We start from the raw sequence: 12,849 nt of genomic DNA on the forward strand, positions 1-12,849 counted from the left end.
AGCCACAGCCGCTGGGCCTGCACGTCCAGAGCCTGTGCTCCGCAACGGGAGAGGAGGCAGCAGTGAGAGGCCCACGTACCACAGGGAAGGAAGAAAGAAAAAAAAAAAGAAAGGGGCCAGCTAAGTGTGGTGAGAATGCCCACACTCCACATACCTTATACCTTCTGAGCTGAGCTCTTGCATCTCCCATCAATTATCTGAAAGGACAGATGGGTGGAATTCTTACTGTTTGAACTGAAACCTTGAACCTTTGAAGACCATGTTGGACAGAGTATTTTTTAATGGTTCACCAACACTATACTGTCTTATACAACTACAGCCCCTTACAAAGCACTTAACAATTTTTCTTTTAGCAAAAAGGATCTTAGGGGGCTTCTAGTCTAACACCTTAATTTTCTAAATGAGAAAAATAAGGCTCAAGGAATAAACTGGCTTGCCCAAGGACAGAGAGAGTTGACAAGAGTCATTTCTTTAAGTATTCAAAAATCATTTATTTACTGAGTATCTACAACCCTATTCTTGCAATGCATGGATGTACAGTTTCTCACATTTTGACCTCTCTGAAATCTGGGTGAGTCTTAGAGTTGCTGTCTGCCAGGCGTTGACTTTCCACAAGCATCAAAACTTGCAGAGCGAGTGTCACCATCTGGGAAAAAAATCACGAAGACAATAATGGAGCAATCTTTTAAGAAATACGGCTTCACTGATGCACTTGATGACACAGACCATGATATTGTGTGGAAAAATGTATGTACTGGCAACTTTCACTGAAAATTTATACTGGAGGTTTGGATTCTGAGTGAGAAGTTGTTTCAGGAATAGCTCAACCCATTTATTTTTGCTGTATGATAAATTTATGTTCTTTCTAAACAAATCTAAAAGAGCTCTTCAATATATTAAAATTAAAAGCCTAAAGTGACAAGAAGGCATTGTCCCACAGCATAAATGGTGGCATTTTTTTTCATACGTATGTAAAATGATGGTGTATCTTACAGTTGATGTCATGCTAGTCAATGAGATATGGTATATTCCCGGCTCTCTTCTACATGCCAGATATTCAGCAAAGAAAAAAAGACATAAAGCTTCTGAAGCTTAAATTCCAGGAGGATAATCAAAAGAAACAAACAAGGAAAATATCAAGTAGTGAGTAGTAAGGGCTATGTGGAGAATTAGCATTAGGTGATGTTCAAGAGAGAGACTGGGTGGCTTCTTTAAGTGATCAAGTTTCTCACCCCATGGAGGTGACTTTAAGCAGAAGAAGTAATGATACTAGGTGGGTGGAAGATCCAGGACTAGAAGAGTCTCCTGAACACCAGCACCTTTGCCAACATAGCTCTGCAGGCCGATAGTATAATTACTGTGACAAAGCCTATTCACAGTTCTTTTTCACTCTGGAGGCACAATTCTTATTTCAAAGTGAATGTGGACTTTAGAGCAAACTACTCCTTCTTCTCGTCATTTTAAATGGAACTGTCCTAGATGGCTGGTGTTTTATGCATTAAAATACATTGGGAACTTCCCTGGTGGTCCAGGGGTTAAGACTCCATACTCCCAATGCAGGGGGCCCAGGTTCGATCCCTGGTCGGGGAACTAGATCCCACATGCATGCCACAACTAAAGGAGCCGCATGCCGCAACTAAGACCTGGCACAGCCAAATAAATAAATAAATCTTTTTAAAATAATAATAAAATAAACACATTGAACTTTTAATGTAATAAGTGACCTTAGGAGGATGAATCTTGAAAATCCCTGTGAAATGCAGGAAGAAAGGAGGGAAGGAAAGAAGGAAGGAAGAATGGTGGGAGATGGAGAGAGAAAGAGAAGGAAAGAAAAAGAGGGAGGGAGGGAGGAAGGGAGAATAACACACTTAACATCAAATGTCCTGTCAAAACGTTTGCCAAAGCTTTAAATAATTAGACAAAACCGATATCAGAATTGAAGACTATCAATTTGGAGTTTGGACAGAAGAATAATTGACCTCATTGGCTTTTTATTCTTTTCTTGATTGATTGCTGTTTAGATGGTAGGTATTTAAAACCAGAATGTTTATAAAAGAATGACTGAAAGGTTCTTGGCCAGTAATTTAGTTTTAAAATATCAGAGATTCCAAAATCTGAAATCCCAAAAACAAGCCTACAAAAAAGAAGTGATAAAATAAAAGCTCCTGAAACATTGGGATTACAAAATAATAAAATGTTAATAAAAAAGACAAACAAGGTAACTCCTCGGATAGATTAAAATTCAGACAGCATGACACTAAAATGGCAAAAGCTATTAGAGATACGTAAGCACTAAGAGAATTAACTGGTTTTTATCTTAAACAGCTTTATGCTTAAAAGTTTATCTTGAACTCTAAACAATGGCATTTCAATTTTTTTAAAGTAAAAACAAAAGTTTCATTCATTTTACCTGTAATAAATATTTACTCTGCCTTTATTATGTACTAAGAACTCTTTGTAATATGCCAAGAACTCTTGGTTGGTTGTAGAACTCTTTGTAATATGCCAAGTTCAGCTGACACAAAATAAAAGCAATTACAAACAGGTTATTAATAATTTAAGACCTAAAATCTGAGGGATAAAGTGGTACCTATGTCCTTCCCATTGAGCATCCAAGAAAATTGGTCTCGAGTTTCCCAACTACAGACATTAAGTGGCAGTCCCTTAGGTTCATGCCTCTGAAACATGATAAGAATAAATATGAAAGGGCTTTCTGGAAAATGCCCAAGGGTACAAACAGCAATCAATCCACTGAACACAGCTGCTCCCCACCTCCTTCCACCCATTACAAATTGATGCTTCAGCTTTTATTTCCATCATTATAACCACTTTGGTGAACGAGATATTTGTGCCAATGTGTGGAGGACAACCTTACAGGCCAATAAATATTTCTGGGAGTCAATAATGGCTGAGTACTTTATTTCAAAGTGGAGGATTAGGAGACTGATCAATTTATATTCTGATGAAGGCCCATCAAACATAACTGTGTCCAAGCAAACACAGAAAGGATTTTTCCTCAATTTCCTCGATTTCAGAGAGTGAGAAAGAGATGGGAGTGTCTGTAAATAGATCCGTTTCTCTAAATACACCTAGCAAATACCACCCAAGGCAGACAAGAATAATTCAACTAGATGACTCTGTTGTTAAAACATATATGTGTGCCTTTGTCTTACAAGGTATGAAATAGTTACCTTCATCCTTATGCCAAAAAGAATCCTTCTTGTTCCCTCAATCTGAAGCCTAGCAGTTTCCTTGAAAATCTTACCTGTGAGAATAAAATGCTATGTGTGACTGACTGCAATGTAAATGGAGAAAAAGTGTTCTAATCACTGTCTGGGTCATCATTCATTCTAAGCTTCATCTGTCATCTTCTTTACAGATCTAATCAATTCCCTTAATCTCAGATAATCTCCTGTCAAGAAAACATTGCTGCTAGGAGTATCAAGGTTTCCAATTAACCTTGTATACGTAAAGTTACTTCAAAAAACATCACAATGAAAGCGCTACACTGATATATTGGAGGAGAATCTTCAACTATATAATATTTTTTGCTGTGGCAGTATACTTTTTGCTAATTGAGGTAATTAAATCTCACAGGTAAATATGTTGCTTTCGCATAACGTACATTTTCATGCTTCCACGTTTTTCTGCATCTCGTTCAGTGCGGCTGGGGGCTATCGTGGGAAGACTGTGAATCTCTCAGGCGTCTGACTCAAGCTAAAGCTGGTCAAGTGGTGATGGCACTTATCTAATAACAAATAATGAAGGTAGCAAGTCTGATGGGGAGCCACCAAGACGAAAGCAATTCAGGACAAGTTGGATGAACCTGCAAGACAGCCAAAAACTCGAGGGGAGGTCATCTTAACTCAGGGAATCTAAGGAAGGAAAGTCATACTATCTATAATCAAATTACAAGTTTGGATATGATCAAAGTTGCCATAAGCTACATGGATGGACAGCAAAATCAGGGGAAGTTTTGTCACACATATGGCAGATGATCTATCAATAAGAAGTCAACCCCATAGAACAGAAATCCTATTTTCACAGGAAAGTGTGAACTTAAATAAAAAGGTTTTATTCATAATAGGCAAAAATGTCCAAATGGGGATGCATCTAGAAAGTATTATACTAAGTGAAATTTACCAAGCACAAGATCCTATTTACATGGAAGGGGAAGTGAACTGACTGCAAAAGGGAACAGGGTGTGCTCTTCGGGGGACGAAATGTTATCTTGGTTACGCAACTGAACCTATTTGTCAAAACTTGTACACTTACATTTTATTGAATGTAAATTATACCTCATTAGCATACTTTAATATGTAAGAAGGATACATACTAGGTTATTAACATGGATTGGGAGGGATGATATGGGGGAAGAGAAAGCTAGGTGTAAAGGTAAAAAATAAAACTTTTTAAAAATTATGTACATGATCCAATTTATGCATTTATGAAAAATTATATGTGTGTGCATGAAGAAGCCTGTCAGCTATCTGACGCTGCAATATTGAAATCCAACACTTGCATCCTTGGCATGTTCAAATTTAGGGGTAGATCAGGTGATGGAAGCCAGATGGTGATGGATTACAGCAGAGTAGGAGGTGGAGGAAGTGGGACAGTGAGTCTAGCAAACTAACAAAGTATTGGTTAAATTGTGTAGTTCAGCTTTGGAGCAGTAATAAAGAATGAGAGAAACTATGAGGTGTGCTGTTAGATCCCATAACTGGCCTCAATATTTCCAAAAGATTAAGTCCCAGCACGTCTAAAATGATGTTTCTGAGGGAATCCACATACAGGGAACAGCAGCAACTCTTGGGGCATCAGGTAACATCAGCTTTTCTGGAAGGAGCCAATCTTGGCATGGGCTGACTGTACTTCACAGGTAACCCACACTGAGCAAACGGCCTGGGTCTGCAGACAGCAAGCCTGAGTTCTGTAACTCTGGCTTTTCTAGAAATCAGCCTGTGCCTCTGTTTAGTATCCAAATACTCAGACCAAAATGGAGATAACGTCACCCAGCTAGTTTTATGTTTTAAGAATTAGTAACAACGCATATGCACAGGATGTGGCACAAAACAGGTACTCAATTAGTGATAATTACATTATGAATCCCCTGCCAAGAAAGGACTCAGAAACATACTCAGGAATCCCAAAATAGCTGCTGGATGGATGGATGGATGGATAAACAAAACTATGAACAAGTCAGTCAATTCCAGGGACCTGCCTATTTTTCTAGACTGAGCTTAAGTATCATTTCCTTGGGGAAGCTACCTTCATCCCAAGCTACACACATTTTCTCACTTAATATTGTAGGTTTCCTACCAAAGGCAATGAGAGTAGCACAATTACATATGTATTTTTTCCCGCAAATTAAGAACAGGGCCTTGCATATAGTATACGCACAACAGATGACTGTTGACTAAAGAAATGAACGGAGATGATCAGATGGAAAGTGATTTCTGACCACTGACAGTACTATATCAAAGAGGCAAAAAAAAGAGATTTAGGAATATTCCAGTTTATAAATTTTTTATTTAAAAAATAAAATTATAAACAAAGTACAGAAAAATATTGACACCTGTGATAACAAGGAAATGACTCCTAATCTTTAGGGCAGTTGTTATCCTGGAAGAGCAAAATCATGAGTTTTATAAAGAAATTTTGTTGTGCAAAGGAGGAATGTACTTTTAAAGGTTCACTTGTAATAGGTATTTGGCATTGACAAAAAAAGTATTTCTATCCATATATTCAACATTCTGCAGCATATTTACATTCAAGTTACATTTCCAAACTCTATGCCAAATACGGTCTAACTCACCATCAAAAATCCCTAAGATATTACTAAAATTCTGTTTATTTGGTGGGAGTGCAGTATGACTTTATTAGAAAATAATTTTATGTTCCTTCTAGATCAATTATATTTTAACTACTTCAACAAAATTCACTGGCCTTTTCTTCCCAGTTGAAGCCAAGCCTCTTCCAGACAAATTAAACACAAATTGAAACTTGGCTAGAAACGAAGTTATATAGTAATGTTTTTCCTCCTTCCTTATTTAAACTTCCAATGGAAGGACACTGGCTCTGATTAATTACTTTTCTTTTCCAGTAGTTAGGACATATTATGGATACCAGTTGCAGAATTTTAACTTCTTTTTCAAAGATGGCTGAAGCAATTTTCCCTTTCAGTTGTTACCAAATTCCTCATCAAAATAACATACTAAGAAACCCACGTAGTTTTCTGAAAACTTTTCTCCATTTTCCCCATACATTCCTTGAATCAGACGACTTACTCATTAACAATTTGTTCATTTCTTGCTTAGTTTCTCTAAATTACACTAGGAGAGCTATCCTAATTTCCTTATAATCTTACCATTTCATTTTCTAGATTATGATTTTATTAAAATCAACATAAATTATACATAACTTCCCTCTTTACTACAGTTCTCAGAGAAGTTTATCTGAACTTCCTGGGGGGGAGGTGCGGTCAAGGCTCCACTGGGCCTGTCCGTCTAGGCTGGCCAAACTAAAATGTCAAGATTTGAACATTCTCAGGCCTCCAAGTGATCCCAGACAAATCGAATATACTCATAATGTATCAATTCTTCCTCAATTCTCTCAAGTCCATTTTTTACATCTAGTAAGATAAATGAATGACAAAACAAAGGAGACCCATGAATGTCATTTAGTGAAGCTCATTCTTTCTAACTGACTTCAGGTTGTAACTTCTCCTCCAGTACATGAGGGCTGGCAGGTGGCAGCAGGTTGCTGAGTTGACACCACTTCTAATTCAGATTCACGAACAAAAACCACTGCATCACCACTTACGTTTATAAGACACTGTGCCTATAAGAACAACAGGACATGTTCAGTCACAAACTCAACAACACGCTCATATGCTTCTGGCTACCCTGGGGGCAGTGCCGTAGAGCTGAAGAAGCAGCTCTTTTCAAGAGAAAAATGAGCAAAGGATAAGAAGGCAATTCACAGGAAACAAACAAACTCATTAATACAGTTATTTAATTTTTTAAAGGGATTTTTAACAATTGTAAGTGAGTTATTAAAAAACTGATAAAAGAAATTTATTCTAAGATTTAACCTAAGCAACATTCCCTTGTCCCCATTAACAGAATTATATTACTTATTAGAAATAAACAGTGTGGCCCCATCATGATGTACTCTTCACCAGCAGGGCGATTAGAACTGGACAGCATCACATTCCAAACCAGAGGGCGTCTTTTAACTGTCCTCCGTTAGCCATCACTGGATCCCAACGACCCACCAAGAAGGTGGAGGAAACAGTAATTTAGGAGCAAAACTTCCAGAGGTATTTAAGAATAATAACTAGTCACTGGGGATGTGAAAACAGCATCTGACCTATGCAGGACCATGGTTACCAACATATTCATTAAAACATGTTTTAAGCCTCTAGAGTCAAAGAGCTTTGAAGAGCAATTCTCTTTTTCGGGGGAAGGTGGGAGGTGAACAGGCCATGGGATACATTCACAGGTTCCCGCCATCAGAGGTTTTTAACCCCATCTCACCTGGTTTTTATTTGGATTCTCCATGAAGACACACTGTTTCATTATGTAGGAGACAACAGCATTCCCTCCCAGTGCAGCCACGTGAGCTCTCACCATCGCAAACACTTCAGCAATAAAAGCATGGAGAAAACCACTGACACCTCCTTCCTAAATGATGACGCGCAAAAAACCAAACTGGATACATGTGTAAACTAATGTACATAAAACATCAAAGAATACATACTAAAACATCTTAAGTGATCTTAATATAACGGACGATCATTTTAATTCCCTCCATAATGGGGATTTGTTGCATGAATGAACAAACAAACCTTTACTGAGCACATGTCTACGACAGGGATTACTATCTTCATTTTACAGATGATGAAACTGAAGCTCAGAGAATCTGTGATGTGCCCATGACGAGCCAGGACCACAGAGCTAGTGGACAGATGGCAGAGCAAGAGTTCTAACTGTCCCTCCATCTTCAGCACCTCCCTCTATCAAGTCGTTCCCATCATCATTCAAATAAATTGATGGTAAATAAAAACAATGAGACTTCTCTGCTATCCATATCTCCTATTCTGAAAATGAACCAGGTTCCAGTCGCACTTGTCTTTTTCAGTTTCTCAAAGGTGTGACATCTTTTCCTGCCTCGGGGTCATTGCACATGAAGGTTCCACACCCAATTTTCCACCAGGGTAACTTTTACTCAATTCTTCAGGTCCTGGTTTACATGTGACTTCCTCAGAGAAACCTTCCTTATCAGATCTAAATTAAGTTCTCCCATTATATTCTCTGACAGGCCCTGTTTTATTTCTTTACGTGACTTACTATTACTAGGAGTTACCTGTTAATCACATGATTATTTATTTACTGTCCACCATGCCCGAGTTCCACTAGACTAAATCCCATCAGGTCGGGAACTGACTCTGCTGTGCTCACAACTACATACGCTAACACCTACTTCAACAGATGCACGTACTAAGTGGTCCGTACATATTAGTTAGGGAATTAAATCCAATAGTTTGGGGAACTTTTTCAGTGTTCAAAAACAAACAAAACAGAAACCAAAGCCTAATGAGAGCTTAAAATGCTTCTCAACCTAAGTTTTCCACAAATTTTACTGGATGTTATTTATAGTCTAGGAAGAAATTTCCAACTTTAAACTGGAGGTTAAGGACAAAATTCAATACACTGTTAGAAGAACCATTCGTCCGGGTCACGTCTTTCTGAAAAGTCACAGGATGCTACATAAAGTTTTGTACAGGTATCTCTCTTTGTAATTAAGGAATTAAGTTGAGTTGTGTCAGCCTGCCTCTGACTCAATCATCACCCGGGACAGCTTTTTCTTTTACTTTTATCAGTTTCCCTCCTCCATCTCAAATCAAGAAATTCTGATAGCAGAGTAACAGAGACTACAGAGGGGTAATTTTTAAAAGATTATATAATTGTAAGCAAATAATTCACCAAGCAATGAATAAACTTGGGATATTATACCATACAGTTAATATTACAAATCTCCGTTGAAAGGAAATCTACTGTGAAGTAACATTTTGGGGTATGGTTGCTTAAGCAGTAGAGAAGGCACTTAGGAAATAAAATTTTATGGATTCAATAGTACAATATCCATGTGCTAGTAAGAGCAACCGGAAAAGGTCAATTCACCAATCTATGCCAGCTTCTCACACCCAAATTTCTTTGTCAAACTTAATAAAAGTGTCTCCTATTTTAATTCTACACTAAAAGGTTTTTGAGAGCATCTTAAGATAGTTTCTTTCCCATCTCAACACAATTAGAATATGATTTTAAAAGTAATTTATCTTAAAGGAAACATCTATCTAATTAGTTAATCTGTCAGAAGTCACTCCCTCACTTACACAAAAACAACTTATGTTTACTCTGCACCAGGCACTGTGCTAGGTGCAGGAGGGTGAGCATGATATCAAAAATTAATAAGCAAGCTGTTATTTCCAAGAAAGTATAGAAACACTGCTAATGAAGCAATGGGGAAAAAGCATAGTTAAGTCATGTTTATAATGAACACACTTTTTAAAAATACAAACTACCGCTGAAGTAAATTTTGAAGAGTTTATTGGGTTTCACACCTAAATAATTAAAAAATTTCCCCATTCACAGTAATTTGCTTAGCAGTCCTGCTCCAAAACATAAGACAAATAGAAATATAATCTTTTCTTGAGTTTAAATTCCTCTGTAATGCAAAATATAATAGGCTGACTCTGATTCTTAACTTTGACTACATCAAGTAGAAGATTAGAACTGCTGTTACTTAAAAAAAAAATTAAAGTTTAACGATACCCAGCCAGTGTGAGGTAAGAACTTGAACATTTTTACACACTGACGGCGAGAGGGGAAAAAAACAAGCGGCCTCAGTTTTTTTCAGAGGAAGAAAACGATAGAGCTAAATGACATAAACAATCCCCAAGACATCTCTCCATGATACAGTCCCTTACTATTTCTAAATGTAAACCCTTAAAAATTGCTATTTAAATATATCTCAGGCAAATACCTACTGAGAAGACTAAGCTGTTCTTTCAGGGCTGTTTTAAACCTCTAATCAAACGCGGATACATTTATTTGTTTTAGTTACCACATGATAAGGACCTGGAGTTTCTAATAACAAATGGGATTAAACACAACACAACTCTTGTGATAATACTAGCTGCTAGAGACAATCCAGACAGGTTATGAAAAAAAGTGTGTGTGTGTGTGTGTGTGTGTTTGTGTGTTACTTCTGGCAAATAAACAACCAATTTGAAACTTGTTTGGTTTTGATACTAATATCTTCAACCACAGAAAACGCACAAAAACAATTAAATAACAACTATAAAATTACCTCACGAAGAGAAGTGGTTTCCCGAATAAAAAACATGTTAATTATCCCAAGATATTTCGTTATTTTTGCTCCAGGAATGAAGGAAAGAGGTGTCATCTTAACCACGCCAACTGTAGAATTTGCACAAGGTGGAGAAGAACGATTCCGGAAATTTCCTTCACCCACTGGACTTGCTTTTTCGACTGTCACAGCTAAAATTGGAGAAAGAAGAGAAAGCATCAAGATCATATGCTGGTGACTCAATTATTCCCTAAGGTTTCCAAATAAGTGGTGACAACATTCAGCTGTCTGTGAGGCTAAGCCATGTCATGAAAGAAAAGAAATTATCATGCACTGCATGCAATTAAAAATAGAGAGAGAAAGGAAAACATAAGAGGAAATGCTGGAATGAATCTTTTGGAAGAAAAATGGCATTCCTGCAAAAGAAAATGTTGATGAGGTGGAGCTACACACACAATGATCGTTATAAAGTGAAGAAAAAGCGGTAGAGCATTAAAAATTATCTGCTGTAGGAACAAATTATTACAAGGAGAGTGTGAAAGTTGTTACATTTCCCAGTGCAGCTTTTTCCATCTTTTTTTCAGACGACTTCATCATTGTCAACTTGTAGATAAACCATATCTTAACTAGTTGTAGTAGGTTTCTTTTCCAAACCTTCTCGATCAAACTCATAATAATTTAAAAAATTCAACAAATGACCTTGGCTGTCTAAAAGTTGTTTGTTCATGAAATAACAAATAATAGCTACCACTTATCCAATAACTACTATAAACCAGACATATATACATATATATACACACACACACATATATGTATATATATAATCCTTACAACAACCCAGCAACGTAGGTGTTATCTCCATTTTACACGTGAGGAAACTGAGGCTCACAAAACTTAAATAACTTGCCCAAGGTCACACAGCTATTAAAATGGCACTACTAGGATTCAAAACCATATCTGGCTGGTTCCATATCTTGTGATCTTCTCCCTAAAACACAGTTCTTCCCTTTAATGTAAAATCTTTCACTCAAATGCCTCAAAGTCTACCAAAACACATGGAGTATAGATAAAGAACATGTAAGTACTGATCCTGAGTCTAGCAGTGAGATAAGAGTTGACCACTTTCTCTCTGGAAATACCTCATTCTTTTATCACTCTGGATATCGCTCTTAGTAAACTGACAAATACCGTACACTACCTAGTACCTTGGGTCCTGGAAGAGTGTCTCTTCAATAAGAGAGCTCATCATTTCCTTACACTAGATGATATAATATCTATATACTTTCAAGAATACCTTCACAAAAATAAAATACTAAAAACACAACCCTACAGTTAAAGTTAAAAAAATCTAAAGGCCCTTCAATAGCTTTTGCTAAATGACCTTTAGAGTCTGCAGCTTTCACACTCCAATACATGATTGATTGGCAATGTTATTACTGAGTAGTCAGGTCTAGCCTTCACCACTGGGAAATCAAGGATATGCTTCTCAGATTGTAACATGGTAGAAACATCCGCCTACTTGTCTTAATTGATCCACGCCTTATGGTCTGAGCTTTCAGTTTAATGAGCTCTATCCAGCTGCTGCATCTGTCTGCAAAGGAACTGTAATCAACTGACGTTGCTGAAAACACAGACAGAAAACAAAAGAAAAAACAAAGAAAAAATATGGATGACGTCTCTTACTCGTCATAACACTCCTTCCGATGACGTAATTTAACCGTAACTTAGGGGAAAAAGTGGTCCTTTTCAAGTCAGGTAAGAGAGATAGTAAAGAGTCAAGCTTTAGACACTGATTTGTCCAAAACCAAGTTCTTGGCTGGCTGAGCATCTTTGGTGATGTCACAGCTGTGTGGTCTCTTAGGGGGAATGGAAGCGGGTCTAACAGAGAGATCAGGGAAAGGACCATACGCTGTGTTTTAACTAACTTCATTTCCCATTCTTTTTACTTCACACTGTTTTAGCTGTTTATATTCAGGGCTTTAATTTACAATCAGAACTTTGTGAATAATTCCTTGCCCTAATTTTACCCTGAAATCAAAAATAAAAATAATGAGAATCAAACGGTGAAGAATACATGAAAAAAAATCACTAGTTAACTTATCTTTTATTAAAATACCTTCTTTCTACCAATAGTAACAAGAAAGCCAAAGGGTCATTTTTGTCAATATTCTATTTCCATGTCTGATTTTGGCGACAAAGCTTCTGATAACATGGGGTGAGGGGCAAGTGTGAGCCTAACAAGTTCTCATTTTAAAAAGAATAACTTTTACTACTGCTGAGCTAAAAAACAATGTTAAAAAGCTAAAGCTTTAGTTTTAGAAAGTGGGACACTATTAACATGCTAAAAATGTAAATATTTGTTTAATTACTATTTTGTAAGACACATTCTAACTACAATAAAGCCACATTTTGGTGTCTATTCCATCGTCCAGTGCATTTCTCTGATGTCTGTACACTCATGAATCACCACACTAG

At 37.1% G+C, this 12,849-nt stretch overlaps 1 protein-coding gene across 9 annotated transcripts in view; it reads right to left on the minus strand.

The window, feature by feature from the left end:
* Positions 1 to 5,515: 5,515 nt before the first annotated feature.
* C2CD5 (C2 calcium dependent domain containing 5) overlaps positions 5,516 to 12,849 on the minus strand; it is an 81,776-nt gene continuing 74,442 nt past the window's right edge. For 3 of the 9 annotated variants that reach the window (XM_060024428.1, XM_060024426.1, XM_060024431.1), the window contains 4 exons: positions 11,894 to 11,995; positions 10,375 to 10,565; positions 7,539 to 7,685; positions 5,516 to 6,840 (listed from right to left, as the gene is read on the minus strand). In XM_060024428.1, the coding sequence (XP_059880411.1) occupies positions 6,709 to 6,840; positions 7,539 to 7,685; positions 10,375 to 10,565; positions 11,894 to 11,995 (572 nt within the window). In that variant the 3' untranslated portion in view covers positions 5,516 to 6,708. The remainder of the gene's footprint in view (positions 6,841 to 7,538; positions 7,686 to 10,374; positions 10,566 to 11,893; positions 11,996 to 12,849) is intronic. The other 6 variants (XM_060024430.1, XM_060024429.1, XM_060024433.1 and 3 more) reach the window with 3 other exon arrangements.

Source organism: Delphinus delphis, chromosome 11 (assembly GCF_949987515.2).
Source record: "Delphinus delphis chromosome 11, mDelDel1.2, whole genome shotgun sequence".
Taxonomy (NCBI): domain Eukaryota; kingdom Metazoa; phylum Chordata; class Mammalia; order Artiodactyla; family Delphinidae; genus Delphinus; species Delphinus delphis.